The sequence below is a fragment of the Ambystoma mexicanum genome, chromosome 5q (assembly GCF_040938575.1).
Source record: "Ambystoma mexicanum isolate Mex_15411 chromosome 5q, UKY_AmexF1_1, whole genome shotgun sequence".
Classification (NCBI taxonomy): Eukaryota; Metazoa; Chordata; class Amphibia; order Caudata; family Ambystomatidae; genus Ambystoma; species Ambystoma mexicanum.
In genome coordinates this window covers 1,011,077,347-1,011,100,254 of record NC_090933.1, presented here as the reverse complement: position 1 = coordinate 1,011,100,254, position 22,908 = coordinate 1,011,077,347, and the positions used below count along the sequence as shown (strand labels likewise).

At 41.7% G+C, this 22,908-nt stretch overlaps 1 protein-coding gene across 5 annotated transcripts in view; it reads left to right on the top strand.

The window, feature by feature from the left end:
• Positions 1-22,908, top strand: part of CSMD3 (CUB and Sushi multiple domains 3) — a 3,270,409-nt gene that overhangs the window by 2,644,802 nt on the left and 602,699 nt on the right. For all 5 annotated transcript variants that reach the window (XM_069621531.1, XM_069621530.1, XM_069621528.1 and 2 more), the window contains 3 exons: positions 1,973-2,182; positions 4,248-4,436; positions 10,946-11,123. In XM_069621531.1, coding sequence (XP_069477632.1) covers positions 1,973-2,182; positions 4,248-4,436; positions 10,946-11,123 — 577 coding nt within the window. The remainder of the gene's footprint in view (positions 1-1,972; positions 2,183-4,247; positions 4,437-10,945; positions 11,124-22,908) is intronic.

The window sequence follows — 22,908 nt, the reverse complement described above, 5'->3', positions numbered from 1 at the left end:
TGTTTAGCAGGCCATTGGTAACCACGCTCGCCATTCCATCTCGGCTGAGCAGATGACTGTGGCGAGGTAACTTCATCTGGTGAGTGACCCCTTGGGCATTTTTGAATTGTTTGATGTGTGGTTCCATCTGTTGCAGCAGCCCATGTACCCTGCTCACTGCTCCCCTACCGCTTCTTCCCCCTCCTTTCCCACCCACCTCCCGGCCTGCAAACCCCCCTGATTGGCTTTCCCTCCTCTGGTGTGGTGTTTAGCAGGCCGTTGGTCATGCGCTCGCCATTCCATCTCGGCTGAGCAGGTGAGTGCAATGAGGTAACTTCATCTGGTGAGTGCCTTCTTGGGCTTTTTTTAATTGTTTGCTGCAGTGTTCCATCTGTTGCAGCAGCCCGTGTCACCTGCCCACAGCTCCCCTTCCGCTTCTTCACCCTCCTTTCCCATTCACCTCCTGACCTGCCCACCCCCCTGATTGGCTTTCCCTCCTCTGTGCTGGTGTTTAGCAGGCTGTTGGTCACCACACTCGCTATTCCATCTTGGCTGAGCAGGTGACTGTGACGAGGTAACTTCATCTGGTGAGTGCCTGCTTGGGCATTTTTGAATTGTTTGCTGCATTGTTCCATCTGTTGCAGCAGCCCATGTCCCCTGTTCACAGCTCCCCTTCTGCTTCTTCCCCCTCCTTTGCCGGGGCCATCCACCACCCTAATTGGCTTTCCCTTCCTTATCACTGTCTTTCCCTGTGCAGCCCCCTGCCCGGCTGCCCCCACGGCTAAGGGCCCCTAGGCAAAGGGCGGCTTCCTTATAGGTGGGTCTTGCTTGTGTCTGCAGGTGTCAGCAGGGGAAGCCAGTTGCCATTCAACATCCTGGTTAGTCCCTCGGGCTTCCCTGCCTACCCCTGTCCACCTAGCAGACTCTCAAACTTAGGTGTGTTTTTTCCGCATGTTTTAAATGTGCATTGTATCAGTATTTAAAATTGCATTGTGAAACCTAGGCCTTTCTCCGACTATTCAGGATTCTCAAACTTAGGTCTATGTTCCCCTTATTTTAAAACATAAATGAATATTAATAGACATATATTTGAAGAGATGGAATTGAAATGTACTCCACTATATATCATTGTGTGTATTTTAAGCAAATGCTATATTTCTAAAAATACTTATGACAATGGAGAACCTCTGCTGTGCCAACCAAATGATTGGTTAGTGTGACAGTTGAATAATTTAAAACCAGTAATCAGATATAATAACAATATCATTTATTCCACTTTATCTCTACTTTGAATATCATAAAATGGTGTATGAAAGGTGCAAAACATAGCAAAAGTATCAATCAGTTAATTGTTTCTTATTTTCATAGAACATTCATGAATTGGTGTCACAAACCACGCAGAAACAGACCTGAAAGCCCTACATATGTTTCGCGTGACAGTCAATGGATAACCTCTACCATTTTATTCTGTGATTCAACATGCCCCTTTTTCACTTTTTGATATTATATGTATAATGAAGTTTGTGAACAACCATACAATATGCTTTCTTTTTTTATTTGAATTATTTTTTTCTTCTTTTTTTCAACCAGCTACTCACTGCTATTGTTCTTGCAGTGAAAGTATAAAGCAAGCCTCTTTGATTTGGTTCACAAATTGAGGGTACATTTAGAAATGTTATGCTTCCGATCACCATATATGTATAGAAATATGAATGATTTAATGATGACAAGCTTTTGACAGTATAATGGAATCTTATAGCAGACATCATTGTACCAGGGATGTCTATCACACCACCTACACCCTACAGAGCTGCACTTACTCAATAATAAAAGTGCTGTACAAGGCTTTACTAAATATATCACTTTTGGCATTGCTGTTGCTGATAGCTTTTTATACTGGGGACAGATAATATAGAAATTAATGATAACTTACATGTTTAATTGAACATTTTTTCCAACCAAGTTGACCGTATCTATTCTTTTTAATTTTAAGGTGTACACTTGCAATTTGTGAATTTTTCAACGGAGACAATCCATGATTACTTAGAGGTTAGAAGTGGATCTTCAGAAACTGGGAATGTAATTGGAAGGCTGAGTGGACCACAAATTCCAGCGTCGCTGTTCAGTACTACTCATGAAACCAGTATGTACTTTCACAGTGATTACTCTCAGAATAAGCAGGGATTTCACATCATGTACCAAGGTGAGTGTATTTTAGGATAATATAATCCATGTTGGTACGTTTCCATGCCTTTGTGATAGGTTTTCCTCCAAGTTACATATATGCCAGAATTGCCAAAATATGTTAAAGTTATGTTGTTCATTATTGGAATTGAACCGATGAATAGAATATTTTAATGTGACTCTTCATATACTTCCAGAAGGTCATCAATGAAGAACTCATCTCCAGGTAATTTTATAAGGTGTTTTGTTAGGTTTACCCTTTTCCTTTAGAGCTGATTTTTGCAATGTGAATGTGCCTCTTGGATCATATTCGGTTGACAATTCTTAGATTGCTAAATCAAACATATGTATTATGAATATCAACATACATTTTGTATCCTGGGAGGAGGATATTAATGTTACATTTGTGTGGGGGGCTTCAAGCCAGATTTCCCCCACTTTGTAACCCTCTATTCATTGATTATATTAATTACTTGTTCAACAGTAATCATTTAGAAAACTTCAGAAGAATAACATATTTAATATAAGCAATTTGAATCGATTAGTGCAGATTTTACATACATAAAGGCCAGGAGCGCTTAACTCAATGAGCTACCTTACTGACTCTAATGTATATTACCCTTTTGACTATCTTGTTCATCAGTCTGGCATCTACATGCAAGGAAACCTATGTAACATATTGCAATCCTTCATTAATTTCATGTAGACTCTCAACAGATGTATGACATGTGACTGGGTGCGAGAAAAAAGAGCCTGCCTGTTAATTCATTCCAGAGTTGATTTATAGTCCTACAACAGTAATTTGCAGAAAATCATCAGCAAAAATCTTATGAAGAAAAACTTCCTACATATGACAAAATTCACCTAAAGCTAACACTTTGAGAGGCACAGTGCAATGTCTCACTGTCATTTACCCAAGGGGAGAAATCTGCAGAGGAAATACTGTTTAAAGCAGCACCATCTTGCACAATGACATTTCGAAGTGCTAATGCTGTTCCAAATTGTGTTGATGTGCAAAGTTAATCTAGTTTACAGAGATTCTCAAATATGAGTGATTGCCTTCTTAATAATCTTACAATTGATAAGCAGTAGATGCCTACACAAACTCCAGAAGATGTGTTAATATAAAAATAATGTGTGAAATAATAAAGTGGTGCAAATATAGCTGGAAAATCTTAAAATCTCATCAAGCCACTATCTTTCATTGTATTGAATGCAACAGTGATGTTTTCTTTAAATCCACAGATCGTATATGCCTTGAATAGTTCTAAGTTTGCAAAAACACACTGACTCCATATAGATAATTGTTGGCATATTTCTGTCTTTTGGATCTATGTAACTATCACAAATGACCATGCATTTATTGCACTTTCCCAAACAGGAGGAGTAGATCACAATGGAATAACAGAAATTAGCACCAAATCCCTCAAGTTTTTGAAATATTTACTTTGTTTTAAGGGGCATGATCACAGTTCTCCATAAAGCAATACACAAGTGAAATGGCAGGCATGCTCCATGATACAAGATCCACTGAACACTGTTCTCAAATGGACCTTGGAGGATTGGAATTGCCCTCCCATTTCATTCTAAATCAAGCTGTTCACTTATGAGTCTTTCTGAAAGTCTATATAATGTCGTTCATGAGATGTGCAATCTCACCAGAGCTTTCACACACCTACCGAAAACAAAACATTTGACAAGAGCAGTGTTTTGTAAAAGTGAGAAGAATGAGCCATTGTAACTTTACGGATGGCCAGGAGCATATTTTAATTTTAAATTAACAAACTACACTGATATAGACAATTAGACATGTCGCTCTGTACAATGATCATCCTCACAACAAGTTAAGATCTGTCTTAAGATGCAACATGCAGTTTTTTAAAAAAAGTTTTATATGTTAACAACAAATGTTATTCACCTGAGAATGAAATTTCTTTTAATGGATCATTTCCTCCATCCTCAGGAAAATAAAAATATACCTTGTCAATGAGATTGCTGGTGATGCACACCATATAATATATAGCATGTATGTTGTTATCCCAATGATATGTTAATGGAAACATATGTGTTTATGTTTATTTTAGCTTACCAGTTACAGAGCTGCCCGGACCCACGCCCGTTTAGGAATGGTTTTTTGATTGGAAATGACTTTACAGTAGGACAGACTGTTTCATTTGAATGTTTTGCTGGATACTCTTTGATCGGAGACTCCGCTCTCACTTGCCTACATGGAGTTAGTCGAAACTGGAACCACCCACTGCCAAGATGTGATGGTATGCATGTGTATTTTATTTTTAAACACAAATCTCTCTATGCAGCAAACACACTCTATAAATTGTGGGAAACAATTAAAATAGAAAGGTTCATATTAACAAATGGTTTGTGTAGTGTATTTTGGTAGTTTTTGGAGTATAATGGGTATGGAAACAAAAATAAGTAACAGGTTTATTTTCTATTTTTGTAATTACACTTGCTAAGTGATAGTTGAGATATATTTGTTTAATCAGATGTGAAATGAGATGTGCAATTAAGAAAGTTTTGGTAGGAAAAATGTATATTTATGATCCTTAGAAAAACACAGGAAAAAGATGGGTGAACATGAACACGCTATCTCCTAATAATGCAACATTTATTTTGGGAGTGTTTCATCATGAGAATCATCATGAGTTTAGTGGTATTCTGCTATGAGTATGGGCATGCCAAAATAACTTTGAGATATTGACAGAATCCGATGGTTCAAGTATTAATCTGAGTTTCTCATAGCTGTGGCAGAAGCTGATAGCAAGCATACAAATTGTTTCTGAATTACAAATAAGGTATTTCCACAAAAATACATGCTATGTTTTTAAACATGTAGAGAATAGATTTTCGTTCACTAATTGAGGAATGGAAATGCATCAAATGTAACAGATGCTCACATTGTTATGTTATGTTATCCAATTCGTACCATAAGGGTACACCGCTACTAAAGCCAGAAGGCAACTTGGTGCTACAAGATTTCCAGAGAAGCTACATTAGCACAACGATGCTCAAAAAAGAAGACTTTTCAGTGAACATCAATACTGCAGATGCACCACAGTAGACCACAGTGCAATAGGCAAGGCATTCCACAGTTTGGCAGCTGCCACAGAAGAGGATCATCCAGCAATTCTGATGTACTGAAATCTGGGCACAGAGATAAGAAATCTGTGTCCAGACCAGAGGGAACGGCAGGGTACATACGGGCAGAACTTATGCTGCAAATATTCCAGTCCCATCTCGTGAAAAACCTGATGAACTAGGCACATAGCTTTGAAGTGCACCCGTTTAGCCACTGCGAGCCAATGAAGGGCACAGAGAAATGAGGAGATATGATCCCTAAATGCCAACCGTGCACAGCATTCTGCAGAATCTAGAGGCATTGAAGCAAAAATGCAGCTTGTGCCAGATATAGAGAGTTGCAGTAATCGGTCCGACTAAGGACCAAAGCTGCAATAACTGAGGCACAAAGGTACTGGAGGATGAACTGCAAAATCCTTCTAAGAATCTTCAGCTGAAAGTGGCCGGCTTGACAGACTGAGACAATTTGAGTAGCCATAGGCCGGGACGCAGAGAATTTGACACCCAGGTTTCTGATAGTTGCAACGTGGACAGGGAGAGGTCCAAAAGAAGAAGGCCAAAAGGAAGGAGTCCAAAAAGAAGCTTGAGGAGCAGAACCAACCACTATGACCTCAGATTTACCTCCATTCAATATGCGGCAGTCACTGCTCATCCATCTTCCCACAGTCTCCAGACAGTCCTTAAACTGAGTAGCATGGGAAGGATAGAGCAGAACAAGGTGAACTATTGATCTGACGATCATCCACGTATGAATAACACCTGAAGCCGTGAGAGCAGATAAGAGCAACAAGCTGTTGAATATAGATTTTGAACAGGGTGGGCGAAAAGAAAGAGCCTGAGGAACGCCTGAGGTCAGAGACACCACAGAAGAATAAAGAGCAGGAAGAGAGACGTACTGAGAGTGGTTTGAAATAAAGGAATGAAACCAAGATAGAACCACACCACAAATACCAGCTGAAGAGAGTCGACTGAGCAGAATGGTGGGGTCAACGGCATCAAACCAATCAAGGTTGCCACTCCACCATGATCAGAAAAAAAGAGTCAGATCATCCAGCATGGATGCCAATAATGTCTTAGTGCCTCAACCTGGCCGACACTCTGACTGAAAGGCATCAAAACGACCATAATCTTCACAAAACCTCCCCAACAGGGGGGGCAAACAATGACTCCATCAACTTCATAAAAAAAGAAGGAATGATATGGGACAGAAGTTAGCTGGGGTCAGAGGATCCAGGGAAGGCTTATGAAGTAGCGTAATGACCAAAGCATGTTTCACATCAGAAGGAATCACGCTCCAGAACAGGACAGATTAATGGCAGAGGTAAGACTAGTCACAATGGATAGGAGCATTTACTTTGCAATGTGCAGAGGAATATTATCAATAGGTGCAGCAGATTTCATTTTTACTGTTGCCAACAGAATCTCTGAAGTAGAAAAGCCAGGAAAGGAGTCCCAGCGACCCCAATGTAGTTGATGGTAGGGCAGTCAACAGTGGCACCGAGCTGGACAGATGAACCACAGATTCACTAGACCCACCAATGGCTTGCATGATGTGATCATGAATACCTACAATTTTGTGGATAGAAAAAGCTGCTGAGGAATTACAGAAATGTTGGGATTGAGGGATAGAGTCAGAAGGGTACAACTTCGTAGCCAGGGAATGTGCAAACTTAATAGAGTCATCAATGCACCAAGTGTATAAAATTACATTTGCCCTCACTAATTGCCCGATGATATTTTACAGTAGCAGCACAGAATGCAGCCCTATCAGAAAGGGCATAGGAAGAGTGTCACTTCTGTTCAGCTAGCCTACATATAAGGCATAATCCTTTAAAATCATCATTAATCCAAGGCTTGGAGGGCCTACCACATATTCTGATGTTTTTTAAAGGAGCCAGCACATCCGCAGTGGCCAGGAATATGTGCGATAGAGACAAACAAATCCAGATGTGGGTGTATCTATACAGCTCATTAATATGTGAGACAATCAAGGAGTGATCAACTGACCGCCAACTGCACTTCAACACTTTTTGATTACATGAGACAGTACTGTGCCAACAAAATTGTAGGTGAATGGAAAAATAAAATGGTCCGACCAAGTAACTCAGTAGCTGCTGGACACTACAATGTTGCTAGTCTGAGCAAAGCTCAAATTAAGGCAATTACCAAAGGTGTGGGTGGGTGTCAGCCATAGCCGAGTTACAATTCAGATGGATCATTACATCGGAAATTGAAACGTCGGCACGTGGAGGGCAGTAGACAATCACAAAGTGAGCAGTTTTAGTGGCTGAAAGGGAAATGCGGACCAAAAGAGCTTCCATGTTACACTCAAATGACAAAGGGATGGCAGCTGCAGCATATCGAGAATTGAAAATTCTCCTGCTGTATCATGAGTGAAAATGCATAGAAGGATCAATATTAAACATGCTCAGGCTGATTCACAACGCTTTTTTTTATTAAACAGGCCCTCTAGGTATAAAGATGTTTAGCATTTTGGCAGTTGAACTATATTGTTGTTTGTTAAGTTGAATGGATACACTAGCAAATTCCTTGTTGATGTCCAACTCATAATCATCAATACTTTACTGCCTGTGATTTTCTCAGAATGCAGCAATTTTTAAGTGGCTCAACTCAATACTTAGGCTGCCTGTTTTTAACATTACTCCCTAATTGAGGAGTCCTGCATGGGTAGAAATGTTTTTTAATCAAATTATACAATTTGATAATGAACACATGTCCCAGATATAAGCACATAACATGAGATTGGACATGCACCACTAACATATAAAGATATTTAAGATCACCAATTTGAAAAAGGAAATTAGCATGTCATTGATCTATGTGATCGAACAAAATGTACCATACAGAAAATGCACCTAGCCACAATCCAACAAGTGAAATAAGGAGAAAATGTAAGTACAGGCATAACAAACTACATGATGCATAGCATAATGCATAGCACAAGAATGGTTTGCAAAATCGTAATGCATAACCACATGGAAACATTTTATTTAGTTTTGAAAAAGTAGTAAGGGTTGGGCAAACCATTGCAGTACAAAACAAACTCATCTTAACGTTCTCAAAACATGTGTCGTTTGTTTGTTACTAGAGTTTTTATTTGGTTAAATCAAGATTTGATAAAATGTTTTAGAACTTGTTGATAAACATTGAAGATTACCTAGAAAACAGCGTTTAATTTGTTATTATTTATTTTAATAAGCAATACAACACCTGCACAAATGTATATTAGATGTTGGGAATTTTTTACAAAAGATGTGTTTGGTTGCAATATGCGATGAACACTAAAGATTGTCTCAAAAATACCACCAGTCATATTCAAATTACAACTTTCCTTAACTGCATTATCTTTTCTTGAATTTAAATTTCCTCTTGTACTTGTTTTTTTCAATTTGTATTAATTTATCCCTGTTGTTATGTGTTATTTTGTCACCATAACAACCGATAACAACAGATGCAAACAATATAAAAATAAGTGAATGTTTTTTGGAAAAAAAGGTTGCTCATTCTAATCTTAGCTCTGTTTGTAACCTTAGAACCACCTACAAATTATGTTGTTTTATTTGTAATGTGAGTACAGATGTCCGATGCTATGTATTTGTATTGGACTCACATTCACATCCTCTAATACTATTTTATCCCCAGTAACATAGACTCATGTTCTGATCATCCTGTTTTTATTCCTATATTGCATACTTTTACAAACTGCTTTGAAAAAGTGGTGAATGAGGTACATACATTATAATAGAACATGTTTCTATGTGTGTACTATGATGAGGAGTATGCATATCCAAGTGTAATTGTGAGTTTGTGAGTGTTACATCCAGTTTGTATGAATGTATTCATGTATATGTGAGGGTGGGGGTTTGCATATATGTCAGTGGTCCTCCTTATGAGTTTGCCTGTCTGGATACAATGGTACTGGTAAGCTTACCGGTACCATTGTACCCGGTCCGGCAAACTCCTAGTTGTGCTCGGGGGTGCCTTTCATTCCGCCAGGTCTGACCTGGCAGAATGAAAGGCGCCGGCGAGCACAGCATTTCGGAGGCATAGGCACCGTTGATAACGGTGCCTGTGCATCCGGCTTCCCCATTCCCATTGAGCCCTATGGGGCTCAAATGTGAATGGGGAAGATGTTTTTCCGGTGGCCAGGAATGACATATACCAGATCCGTCAATGCCGTAATGATCCGGTAATTGTCCATTTCTGGGCGCCGGAAAAAAAGCAACTCCGGCGTCAGCCGTGTCGGTTTTACAGGTACAGCTACAACCAGGGTTGTAATGAGGCCCACCTGTGTCAATGTATGTGCGTGTGTGAGAGAGAAAACGTGTGTGAGAGAGATAGAGAAACAAAGAGAGAGAGAGAGAGAGAGAGAGACAGAGATAGAGAGAGAGAGAGAAAGAGAGCAATAGGGAGAGACAAAGAGTGAGAGAGAGAGAGAGAGAGAGAGAGAGAGAGAGAGAGAGAGAGAGATGATTAATTACGATTAGGTACTTTCCTGTACAGATGTGACATCCTTTACATGCTGTTAATTCATATGGTTGGCCATTTTAATTTACTCTTAACCATAGGGGCCCAAAATTATGAGTTGCAGCTTAGGCCAGCGGTCCTGGATTTTCATCCTGAAGCACTTTGGCTTCAGAACATGTAATTCTGTTTTTTCCATTTTTGTTTAGGGTTTTCACGTGCATTCATGTAACATAATGTTGGCTAAAAAATGCAGGAGTCACTCATCAACACTGACCATGTTCAGCTTACTTTATATACAGTGCAGTCCTACACCAATGCAGGGATTGACATTGAGATTTGATAAGCAGGCGCGAAAAGCAGCCTCTGGGTATCCATCATTAACCAGTGACCAGGAGCTACCACTGTGGTACCAGGAGGTAGTACATAGACTTCCACAAATCGAACTTGCCCATAAAATAAAATCCAATCACTTTGTCAATTATTTATGACCCCTTATGCATTAAATGTCATATCGATATGTCCCAATGTTTATTTATATATTGCCCCAAATGTGCAGAGTTAAATTTGCATAGGGGTGTTTGTTCAGAATCCATTGGCCTGGTGAACAAAAAGTAGCGCTTGGTAGCTATTGGTGTCAAGCTAACCAGACTCTTATAGGCTACAAGCAGGAGCTAAATAGCTCCCAGCTCCCCTCAATTCCGAACCCTGACAAGGTTACCACAGTTCAAAAAATCAAGCAATAGATTTGGCACGTTCATCAAGCATTACTTCAACATTTTGCAAGATAAAGAGAATTGAAAATGACAATATCTGTCAACTTTTCGAGGGGCCAGATTTAAAACGTTTTTTTTCAATGGGATTGCCCCTTTGTAAACCGCTTTTGTAACTCAGGCCCTAAAGGGCTACATTGTTATCCCTAACAGATGAACAAGAATAATAACAATGATGCACATGCACTAAGCACAGGCACACCCAGCTACACACACATGGCATTGGCCTGAGAGAGCACTGACAGTGAGGAGAATGTTGCATGCAAATTGAACACATGTTTTGCTATATTCTTCTGAGCAAATCACTTAGAAAAAAGAAATACAATCTTTATAAATACGTTTACCAACATGCATATTATTGAGCCAATATTCAAGGAATTTAATAGAACTGTTTTTAAGTCACAGCCTGTTGTGAATTGTTGCAGCTCTCTGTGGTGGAAATATAACTGCGATGAATGGCACTATTTACTCTCCTGGATACCCTGATGAATACCCAAACTTTCAAGACTGCCTTTGGCTTGTCAGAGTGCCACCAGGCAATGGAATCTACATCAATTTTACAATCCTTCAAACTGAACCAATATATGACTTCATCACTGTATGGTGAGTACCATTCTTTATATATTGGGGCTGAGAAAATTATTACTAAGAAAAATAATCTGCAGAGACTGGAGAAAATAAGCCTTAGCGATGCATCGCCATCTCTGTTATACTACATTTTTTTGATCTCATGTTTGAAAAGGTATGGCATATGTTACCACAACATTTGATGACGTACCCTAAAGAACATCTTCATTGTGAGACGTGTTTATGATGCTAACGCATGAGCAGCTGGTACTATGAAATGCTTTACGGCCTAAGCTATGTACAAAAATGCACATTACTCACAGCACCAAATGCAGAGCAATGGAGGATGCAAACAAAAGCAAACCTGTGCAGGTTCATTTATCTGCTCAAACGATGTGCATATTTGTTATTTATTTTGCACAGATACATACACAGTTCACGCACAGCAAGGCAGGCCTGTGTTCGTGGGTCGCCGGGGCACCAAAAGAAACATTTCTTAGTGTTACATGTTCTTAGAATAGTGTTACAGCTGGACTTTGCAAGACAACCTGCTCTTTCAATGCAGTATGCTTGCTAAAACATATTTTGAGGTATTTTGAGGTACAATCCCTAATTTCATGGTACACTTTCTTCCATTATACAAAGTCTGGCAAACTGATGGGAGGATAGAATCAGGGTTGCTGCGTAATGAGATATATGTTTTGATCGGCTAAGCTTTTTATGTGATAAAATATTGAAGATCTCAATGTTCTTTCCATTGTTTCACCTCCCTCTTCCTCATCCCATGAACCCAATAGAAAACCATGCCATTACCCATATATCCCTCTTCCGTGTCACAGCCCCCAAATAGTAATCCATGTAATTACGCTGCATCACTCTTCCCCATAGCAGTATCCCAATATTAAGCCATGCCATTTCCCCAAATCCCTCTTCAGAGTCCCATTCCACCATCAACCTTAAGCACTCTTCCTCGTCACAGTCTCACACTACCCTAACTCACTCTTCCTCATCAAAGTCACCCATAACTGTACTGGAGGGCAGAGCGACCTCTGAACGGGCCCATGAGATTCAGAGCTCGCCCTCCGGCACCTTAAGTCGAGATAGCTGCACCTTGAGGAGGATGGGGTGCAGGATTCTCTTACTCCAACACCACTCAATAAGGACAAGTCACTGGTTTGGCAAAGGGAAGTCCGTTTAATGACAAGTACAAAAAACGGGGAAACAAATGGAAATCATCAGAGCTGCGATCGCCTGTCTCTCTTCAACTTCCAAATTCTTCATGCAAACAGTAACTTTTATAGCAAATTCTCGTCAAAATTGACTCAAAATTGACGTGTAAAACTCATAAGTTTGACATGCAATTGTATTGGTTGGAAAAGGTAACTTAAGTATAGGCACTATATCTGTATATGGTAACAGAGTGTTGGGATTGGATAACTCTTATCTGGTTGCCATCTATGCCCATTCCTCAACATCACTCGTGATAGACATCACTAAGGTATGACGTCTCATTGTTTCTACTAGCTATAGGACCCTAGATTATTTGGTCCATTGTGATTGGGTGGGTTACACCCCTAGGCATAAATCTTCACTTTAAAAAACATAACATAACATAACAGGCGTATTTGTAAAGCGCACGTTCACCCCAGAAGGGGCATCTTGGCGCTAAAATAACAGATGTTTATTGTTACCCAACTTAATGGTACTCATTTTATCGACCTCGGAAGGATGAAGGCTGAGTGGACCTGCCAGAATTCGAACCTGTGACCATGACTTCAAACACAGCTCCCTGTAGTGGATGCATTAGTCCACTTAGCCACAGACCCGGCCAATTAGCAGCATGCAGAATGGTCGCCCAGGTGCGGGATGGCCCTAGATTCACCCTGCCTCCCTTCCATTAATCACTACCCTCAGGCCCATGTATCAATTAGTTGGCTGAGGATGGCCTTGAAACTGTAGCTTCTTATCGGGGAAAGTTATGGCATCCTCCGGTTTTGGGTGACATCAGACATTGGTACCGCTTTGCGCTTGGCTGGTCACATGTCAGTACACTGCGAAGCTGCTTCATTTTCCATTTATTTGCGTATTTGATACTTTGTTCGGCCTCGCCACCTGCCTAGGCCTCCTTATCTCAACCTTCACAGGGCAGGTTTCTATGCTCTTAGGTTTCAATTCTTTGGAGTTGCTGCTCTTGTCCCTTCCTTGGGTTGACCTCGAATTCCTAGCCATGAGCTGCATCTTGCTAAGTTTCGATTCCGTTCTTTAGTCCGACTTTGTGCTGGTACATGAATCCTGGCCTGTTAGGCCCCTACCATACTGGCTTAATTCTGCTTTCGTAAAATGGAGTCGCACTTGTATAATGTGCTTCTTGAGGTAGACATATAGTTGGCGCTTGCCGTTCTATCCTCCTACTAAGCATTGCAAGCAGTACCGTTTCCTTCGCTCCTTGCGTTCCAAGCCTATTTACAAGCATTTGGCCAGTTACACATTTCCATCCTGCTCTCAATGGTTACGTTTCTTTAAAGTTCAGCATTGTTTCTTCTTCTATAAATTGTGAGGGGTAACCATCTGCACAGGCTGCGCTTGTTACCTGTTGTATGCTCACTAGATGTGGTAAGTTTGAGCAGGGTGGATGAGGAGTATTCACAAAAAGGCACAACTGATTTGTGGTTCAATTGATTTATGGTTCAAAAAGCCCAGCTTTTTTTCATTCAAGTAAGTAATAGTACATACTGATTTAAAGTTACAAAAGAAAAGTGGTACATTCTTGGTACACATAGGTACACATTTCATGTAAGGTACTTGGTACTAAAAACAGATAAGTACCAGGCAGTGTCCAAAACGAAGTTCATGCAAGCAATGCCAAGAAATACAGAAGATGCCAAACAAAGCCAAGAAATACAGAAAATGCCAACACGTGTTTCAACCTATGAGGTCGTCATCAGGGCATATAGATACATGTAGTACATTGGACTATAATGCTAATGCTAAACCTGAACCGTGTTCATTCTAGAAACCTTATTGTAATTGCTCTCAGAAGGGTCATAGTCAAGCTATAGAAAAAATTAAGCAGCGGATGATTCCCAGAACAAACGCGTTTGAGAAACTACCCGCCACTGAGCACGCCAAATCCCCAAGCCGATCACGGCTAGATATCCGGAATTAGCACACCAAACACAAACTTTTATACTGCATTTTTGCTACAGCCACGGTACCTCGGCCAAGCAATACACCACGTCTTGCCCCGAGTTAAGCAAACTGAACTAACTTGCAACATGTTCTGGGAATCATCCGCTGCTTAATTTTTTCTATAGCTTGACTATGACCCTTCTGAGAGCAATTACAATAAGGTTTCTAGAATGAACACGGTTCAGGTTTAGCATTAGCATTATAGTCCAATGTACTACATGTATCTATATGCCCTGATGACGACCTCATAGGTTGAAACACGTGTTGGCATTTTCTGTATTTCTTGGCTTTGTTTGGCATCTTCTGTATTTCTTGGCATTGCTTGCATGAACTTCGTTTTGGACACTGCCTGGTACTTATCTGTTTTTAGTACCAAGTACCTTACATGAAATGTGTACCTATGTGTACCAAGAATGTACACTTTTCTTTTGTAACTTTAAATCAGTATGTACTATTACTTACTTGAATGAAAAAAAGCTGGGCTTTTTGAACCATAAATCAATTGAACCACAAATCAGTTGTGCCTTTTTGTGAATACTCCTCATCCACCCTGCTCAAACTTACCACATCTAGTGAGCATACAACAGGTAACAAGCGCAGCCTGTGCAGATGGTTACCCCTCACAATTTGTTTCAGTCTAGGTGATAGTGGGAGATCACCCTACCATCCACATGACAGCAGCTTAACCAATACCTGATCTAATCACATATAAAGACTTCAAGGTGTGCGCTCTCCTGATTAGGGCCCTACTCCCACAACCTGTTTGTTTTGTGTTTCTTCTTCTATGTTCATTACATCATGGTTCGCAACATTTCGTTTTTGTTTTATCTCCTTTTTGGTTGTCATTTCTTTCATCTGACGTCTGTCCGGGCCATTCTGTTGTCATCATTTGCCACCAATAACAGCCCTTTGGGTCTCCTCAGGGACAGTTTGTAAGTGGTCTTCATTTTGCGTCAGCTGCTGGTATGGTTGTCTTAATGGGTACCTTGCAGTCCACGGTTTTCTGTTTATTGGCACTTCAATAGGTATACAAGTCCTTCTGATGGGTACTGGACAGAGCCCCACTGTGGCTCTCTGTTGGTTCATGTGCTCCTTATGCGTCATGTATCTTGGCGAGTATGCTTCTGGTATCTCGAAATGGGTTGCTGGAGTGCAGACCATATTTCGGACCTCCTCTACACACCCCTCTCTGGTCGGTTTATCAACCACTTCTTCTTCCTCCTTTTGATTACTCTTACTTGGTTCTTCTATATCCAATATTTCATCTTCTGGGTTTGTACATGATGGTGTGAACGTGTGTTTCTTTGGAGTCCATATTTATATCACTCCTTTCAGGCTTCCTGCTGTTCTTACATGTGCATCTTTGTTCCAGGTCATAAGATGACATTGTCCATTTGGGCTGCAATAGATACATTTTTCTTCATAATGTCTATGTCTACTGGGATACACAAATGTATTCCCTTGTGGCGCAAATTTGTTGGCCTTCACAACGTTTTTTATTTCTTCATCAGTCAGGTCACTGGACTGCCATCCTGGTTTGACATCGATCATGATCTTCATCCTAATGGCTTTCTTTGCACTTTTCTGGCATTGTGTGATGATTATCTTGATAACACAAAACCCTACTAGTATCATCAATAGTAAGGCTCCCAGAAACTTGAATACATCTGCCATCCATGGTGGGACCCATGAGAATAGTGTTCCAAACCAGCTGTCATCATCTATCTCGTCAGTTTCGTAGATCATCTGGTTCTGTAGGTTTGTAAGCATACTGATGGCTTCTGTTAAGTTTCCATTTTCTTCATCATGTGAAGGTATAAATGTGCAACATGATTCTCCGATTTTTGCACAAACACCTCCATCCATCTCTGTGATCATGTCAAGTACATATCTGTGCTCAAGAGTCATCAATCGGATTGCTCTTAGTTCCTCTTTAACCGCGTTGAATCCTTTTATGGTAGTGTTAATGGTCTGCAATAACTCCCATCTGGTTATATGCAACCATTTAATGTTTGCTCCAACCTGGAATCTTGGCATGAGGATTGTTGTGAATAATGATGAGGTAAGACTAAACAGCCTGTGTTCATATGGGCTTGCATGAAATGCTTCTTCTGATTTGGCAGAAAAGTAATTCTCTCTCTTTATTCGCGTTACCAGTTCCACAGATCTCCTTTTCCTCACGGGAGCATCTGCTTTCAGGAACCTGTCAATATTCAGGTCATTCTTTGGGATCACTAGTGCAGGAACATGGACCCACATCCCCAGTAATGATCCATAATTACTGCATTTCTGTGAGTCATTCCTGGAGCTTCAAAGATTTGTCCGCAGTTCTGAATCTCTCCCATCTTCCTCGCGCCATTGTTCCTGAAGCACTATTTCGGGCTTTCCAGTGGCACTATCTGCAAGAGTCCTCCTCTGTCTTTGACCCATGTCAGTAATCTTGTGAGTTTCAGCCATAAATGTTTGCACAACCTCTGTGAGTTCTCTGTTGCTTCCTTATAGGCTCCATCCATGCTCGGCAGATCACCACTCCTTCTTCCCATCTGTTTGGTGAAAGCAAATCTGCATTTGGCCTCTGTTCTTCCATTTTTTTGCCTCTTCTGGAGTTTTTCCTTGGACATTTAACTTTGGGTTCACTTCCCATCTGATTGCTGTTCCTTTAACTCCAGGCTTCTCGTACCTGATCACATGATTCCTTGTATGGGCTCTATTTCTCGTCTTAATGTCCTGTATATTATCATCTTCATCGGGGTAATTTGTCTCAGTTGCCCATATCAATGAGGCGTCTCTTCCCATGAAATGTCCTCTGGTGTTGTACATTGCTGCGTGTGAAAGACAGCGTGCTGTTGGGACGTCAATTTCTACAACCACGAAGATCTTGGATTTCCCCATACGGTATGGTAGAAGTTCACAAACAAAGCATTCTTCTTCTGATTTTCTTCTTCCAACTTCTTCAACTGCTTTCAGGAACCTGTCAATATTCAGGTCATTCTTTGGGATCACTAGTGCAGGAACGTGGACCCACATCCCCAGTAATGATCCATAATTACTGCAGTTCTGTGAGTCATTCCTGGAGCCTCAAAGATTTGTCCGCAGTTCTGATTCTCTCCCATCTTCCTCGTGCCATTGTTCCTGAAGCACTATTTCAGGCTTTCCAGTGGCACTATCTGCAAGAGTCCTCCTCTGTCTTTGACCCATGACAGTAATCTTGTGAGTTTCGGCCATAAATGTTTACACAACCTCTGTGAGTTCTCTGTTGCTTCCTTATAGGCTCCATAGACCATCCATGCTCGGCAGATCACCACTCCTTCTTCCCATCGGTTTGGTGAAAGCAAATCTGCATTTGGCCTCTGTTCTTCCATTTTTTTGCCTCTTCTGGAGTTTTTCCTTGGACATTTAACTTTGGGTTCACTTCCCATCTGATTGCTGTTCCTTTAACTCCAGGCTTCTCGTACCTGATCACATGATTCCTTGTATGGGCTCTATTTCTCGTCTTAATGTCCTGTATATTATCATCTTCATCGGGGTAATTTGTCTCAGTTGCCCATATAAATGAGGCGTCTCTTCCCATGAACTGTCCTCTGGTGTTGTACATTGCTGCGTGTGAAAGACAGCGTGCTGTTGGGACGTCAATTTCTACAACCACGAAGATCTTGGATTTCCCCATACGGTATGGTAGAAGTTCACAAACAAAGCATTCTTCTTCTGATTTCCTTCTTCCAACTTCTTTCATGTGCTGGTACCAAATGTTGTTTACTAGATGTGCTGTGCTGTCTAGGTAGTCGTTTAGTTCACTGTTATCTTCATGCAGGCTTCTCTTGATTCTTAGTGTCTTCCTGTAGTTCACTATAACTACATCTCTAAACGCGTCTGTGTGGCTTGTCCTTGCTGGGGGATTCTCGGGCATTCTCGTCGATGAGTAGGTTTCCTTCTCTTCATGGATGTGGTAGGTGGAGGTTTTGCAATTCTCTCCTTCTCTTCTTGCATCCTTTTCCTGCCCTCTATATGTGTCTTTATTAGCCACCAGCCTGTCATGTCGTGTATGGCTGCATCATGGGCCTGGTACTTGTTCCTTGTGTTGGAACTTGTGTGATTGTAAATACAATCTCTGTGGGTTTATTTTTCAGATCCTCATGTATTTTCTTCACTCTAGCTATGAACCGGAATAAATGATCTATCAACATTTGTGTCCTTGCAGTGAATCCCCTCGTAGTCGCTTCTATCTCCTCGAGGGCTTTTGCTATGTCTGCATTAGTCGGCCTTCCATTAGATTCCTTTCGGTCTCTCTCCTTGTTTTCTGGGGCTGATTGTTCGGTAGGCAGTCTCATGCTCTCTGCTGCCTTTGCTTGAGGTCCTGCAGCCATTGACAAATGCCCTAGTTTGTGTGCATTCGGTGTATGGGTGCATGTAGTAGTTAGTGCTATGTTTTCATTCATTCTGTGCTGACACTGTCTCCAGCTTTTCTTTTCATTCGTTACCTCACGTGTGTGTGTATTACTGCTAATTACATAAAATTGTAGTTCATTTACCTTACCATCAGATTTTCTTGGGACTGGATTGACTATATAGGGTTTGGGTGCCTTTGTGGGACTCATGCATACATCATCAGGTGGATGCACTGCTATTGGACCATTTGTGCACCAATAACGAATACAGTTCTGATTGTTAATGACAGAAAGACAATGATAATCACCATGCATATACATATAATCGCGCGGTATGAAAGGTTGCAGCATTTCCTTCCAGGGAAGCAGAATGTCAGTGACTAGGCGAAACAGGACGTTGTGTGCCAGTCGGCTGTCCTCGGGCGACAGGGACATTTGTCTTGCTTTGTTGGATTCAAGATTACAAACCCTTCTTTTGACGTGCACAGTCCTTACACTTTCCTGCCACATGGATTGCGACCAAGTAGTTCAGCTTAGTCCACAGTTTGTTCAAATGTTCAGTGTCCGTTGGATCTCTGATGAATGTAAGAGTGTCTGTCGTTCTCCCGATAAGAGCTGGGCACTCTTTGATTATGCGAAAGAAAAGTGTATAAGTGAGTTCATCTATCCTGTGGTGGAAGCATTTGTGTCCTTATCACTGTATTCTGGCACTGCAATGAAGGCCTCCAGGATGACTGTGAGCAGTTGCCAAATTAATTTCTTGTTGGCAGGATCTTGGATGAAGTCTGTGACACTGGACACTCTCCCTACACGTGATGGATATGTCTCTAGCACTAATTGGAAACAGGACAGCACATCCCTTGTGATATTTCTGCTGGGTGACACAGTAAATGCTGCAAGGCGATGTCTTGCTCTTTGATGAGTCAGGATGCTGTGTTTAGCTCTTGGCTAAGTCTTTGATCACAATTTATTTGAGTCTTGTTTTCAATGACGCTTCAGTGTGTTTGATTTACAAGTTCGTGTCAACAAACATGTTGTGGCTTATATGTGCCATTGTCTTCTTTACCCTACAACTGAGATGCATAGAGTGTCCGTTATGTCCTTATCCCCTTTTTTGCTTAGTGGAACTGTCTAGTTTAAGCCACAACTTGCAAAAGAGTTATTTGTCTTGTCTTTGCTGCTCATGCGTCCTGCTTCCTCGTCATGGATCTTGTCTGCACGTGCTGAGGTTCTTCCCTGTTGTCTGTATATTTTTCACAGTGGGGTGCAGCTTGAGGGCTTTCTCCGATGCAGGGCTTAATGTCATTGAGAAAATTCCATGCTCTCCTGCCCTTCAATTTTACTGCTGATGGAGTGCAGTCTTCTACGATGAAAGGACCATTGAATCTTGGCTCGTCACACCTTTTCCGCGTGTGGTTCTTGATTAGGACTGCGTCTCCAGGGAAAACAAGTGGAATAAGACATTGAGCTGGGTCTGTTGCAGTGTCTTCTGCAATGCTTTGTGCTATACTGCACCTTTTTCATCATCGCTGCAGTTGGTCTGAAATTACAACAAGGCTGGATGTCATGCAGTTCAGGTACTCTTGTAACTCGGTTCCCAGGACCTCTCGGGTTGGCTAGGCATCGCATCTAGCTCTATTTCGTGGGGTATTCATTCTCCTTCCTGTGACTATCTCGTGCGGCGTAAGATGATGGTCAGAGCCTGGTTGGTTCCGAAGAGCATACAATGCCAGTGGAAGGCAGTGCAACCATCCCCTCTTTAGTGTAAGCTTCAACTTGGCTATCCTTTCCTTTAACAAGCCGTTGAGCCTCTCGCAAACACCATTACCTTCCGGATGATACGCCGACGAGAACTTGTGCTTTATACCAAGCAACAAGATGATCTGCTCAAAAATTGCGTTAACAAAATGAGCCCCGTTGTCTGACCTCATCACCTTGCATACCCCCCAGCTAGGGAACACGTCCCTCACCAGGAATTTGGCCGCACAGGTAGAGTCTGGGTCTGTACATGGGCCTGCTTCTATCCATCTAGAGAATGGACACGCCACTACAATTAAGTACCTGTACCCATTATACACTTGGATCATGTCGAGGTAGTCGATATGTAAGTGCTGAAAAGGCCCATTTGGCAGGGGGAGGACTCCTCTCACTGCTTTTAATGTATGCCCAGCGGTGAATTGCTGGCAGATTATGCAGTTAACCATAAAGAATGCAACATGCTCTGCTAAATTCGGTACAAACCAGTCTTCCGCATGCGTTGCTGCTTAGTTTTCCTTTGTCATATTTATGGGGTAATGTACTTGCTCCACTGCTATTTTTAGTAGTGCTACAGGCATGACTGGTTTACCAATGGTGTCTTGCCACCACAATCCACCAGAGGGGTTTAAAAAACACCCTTGAAGTTCCAATAATTGCATCTGACCCATATTACTATAGGTTTCTTGTGTGGTTTGTGCTACCATCATCCTTTCGTGGTTGCACGCCACTTCCACTTCCACTTCCATGATTGTCTCACTTTTGGATGCCATACGCTTATCTTCCGTGTCTGCTGCGTGATTTCTACGCGACACAAAATCTGTCCCGTGGGTATGGGCAGCACATTTCACGACCGCTATGCCCACTGGAAGCTGTAGTGCCTTAATCAGCCTGCCAATAAGGATGCATGCTGCACTGGTGTGCCGTCTGCTTGAAGGTAGCTCCTCCTTTTCCAGTGCGATAGGCCTGCATGCACTGTGGAGGTTACATAGACGGAGTCACTGTACACTGTTACTTCCTGGTCTGCGTGATTCTTGATGGCGAGTATCAACGCCAATAACTCTGCAGCCTGTGCTGAGTAATGAGATGGTATTCGTGCACTGACGAGTACTCGAAATTATCCATTTGCTATGTATTTCATGACAGCTACTCCTGTGTATCTGTGTCCGTCTTCTTGGTCGATTCTCGAAGAACTGTCAATGAAAACAATATCTCCTCCTGCTAGGGCATTTTCTTTCACCCTGGGGATTTCATCATAGAATTCCTCATAGTTTGCACAGTCATGTATCGGTTCTCCTTCAATGACTGGCTCAGCTATGAACGTAGCTGGGTTTACTGTTTTACATCGAACTATTTTGATCAATGGACTAGATATAATCAGCTCATAGGCAGAAGCTCTTTGAGATGTCAACGTACCCTTTGGTTTCTCTAAGATGGCAAATAACGAGTGCTCCACGTATAACGTCATGGAACATCCCATCAATGGTTGTCGCCTTCTCTATGGCGAACGCTGCGGCAGCTAAGCTTCGTCCGCATGGGGACTGGCCTCTCATTAAGGGGTCCTGATTCCCACTGTAATACGCCAGGGGCTTGTACCCCAACGAGGCTCTTTGAGCGATCACTGCCGTCATAATGGTGCCATCCGTGTGCGAGAATTGATAGAATTCCTCTGCTTAATTTGGAATCCCGAGAACTGGAGCCGTACATATCGCTCTCCTAAGTTCTGTGAACCCCTTTTCCATTGTCTCAGTCCATTCAATGTTTTCCTTTGTCACCCGGGCTTTCGTTAGGGCCTGGAGCAAGGGCTTGGTATATGAGCTGTAATCGAAGACCCATGCTCTAACATAATTGCACAGGCCTAAAAAGCTATGCATTTGCTTTACCATGAGTGGCTTTTCCATGTTCAAGATAGCTTCAGCCCTTTCTGGGGTTACCTTTTTCCCCTCATGCGAAATTAGCTGGCCCATGTACAGCACCTCTTGTTGACAATATTGCAGATTTTCCTTGTCAATCTTATAACCTTTCTCAGCCAGTACAGTTAGTAGCTGAACCGAATCGCTCCTGCATTGTTCTTCTGTTGTGCTGCAGATTAGAATGTCATCCACATACTGCAAGACAACGCTTTCTACTGCAATATTTCTCAGGTCCATCTGGAGGACTCTGTTAAAGATGGACGGGGACTCACAGTACCTCTGTGGCAACCTCGTGCTTTTCAGATGCATTTGTCTGAATGTAAAGGACGTCAGATCTTGTGAACCATGGTACAAGGGGATTGAGAAAAAGGCATTTTTCAAGTCAATCACTGTGAAATACTTTGCCTCGACTGGTATATTACATAAAATTGTAGATGGATTAGGGACTAGAGGGAACTCGGCTTCAACAATATCGTTTAATGTTCTTAAATCTTGGATTAGATGCCAGGACCCTCCCTTTGATTTCTTGACAGGATGAATCACTGTATTACATGGTGACTCTGATGTCACTGGGTTGCC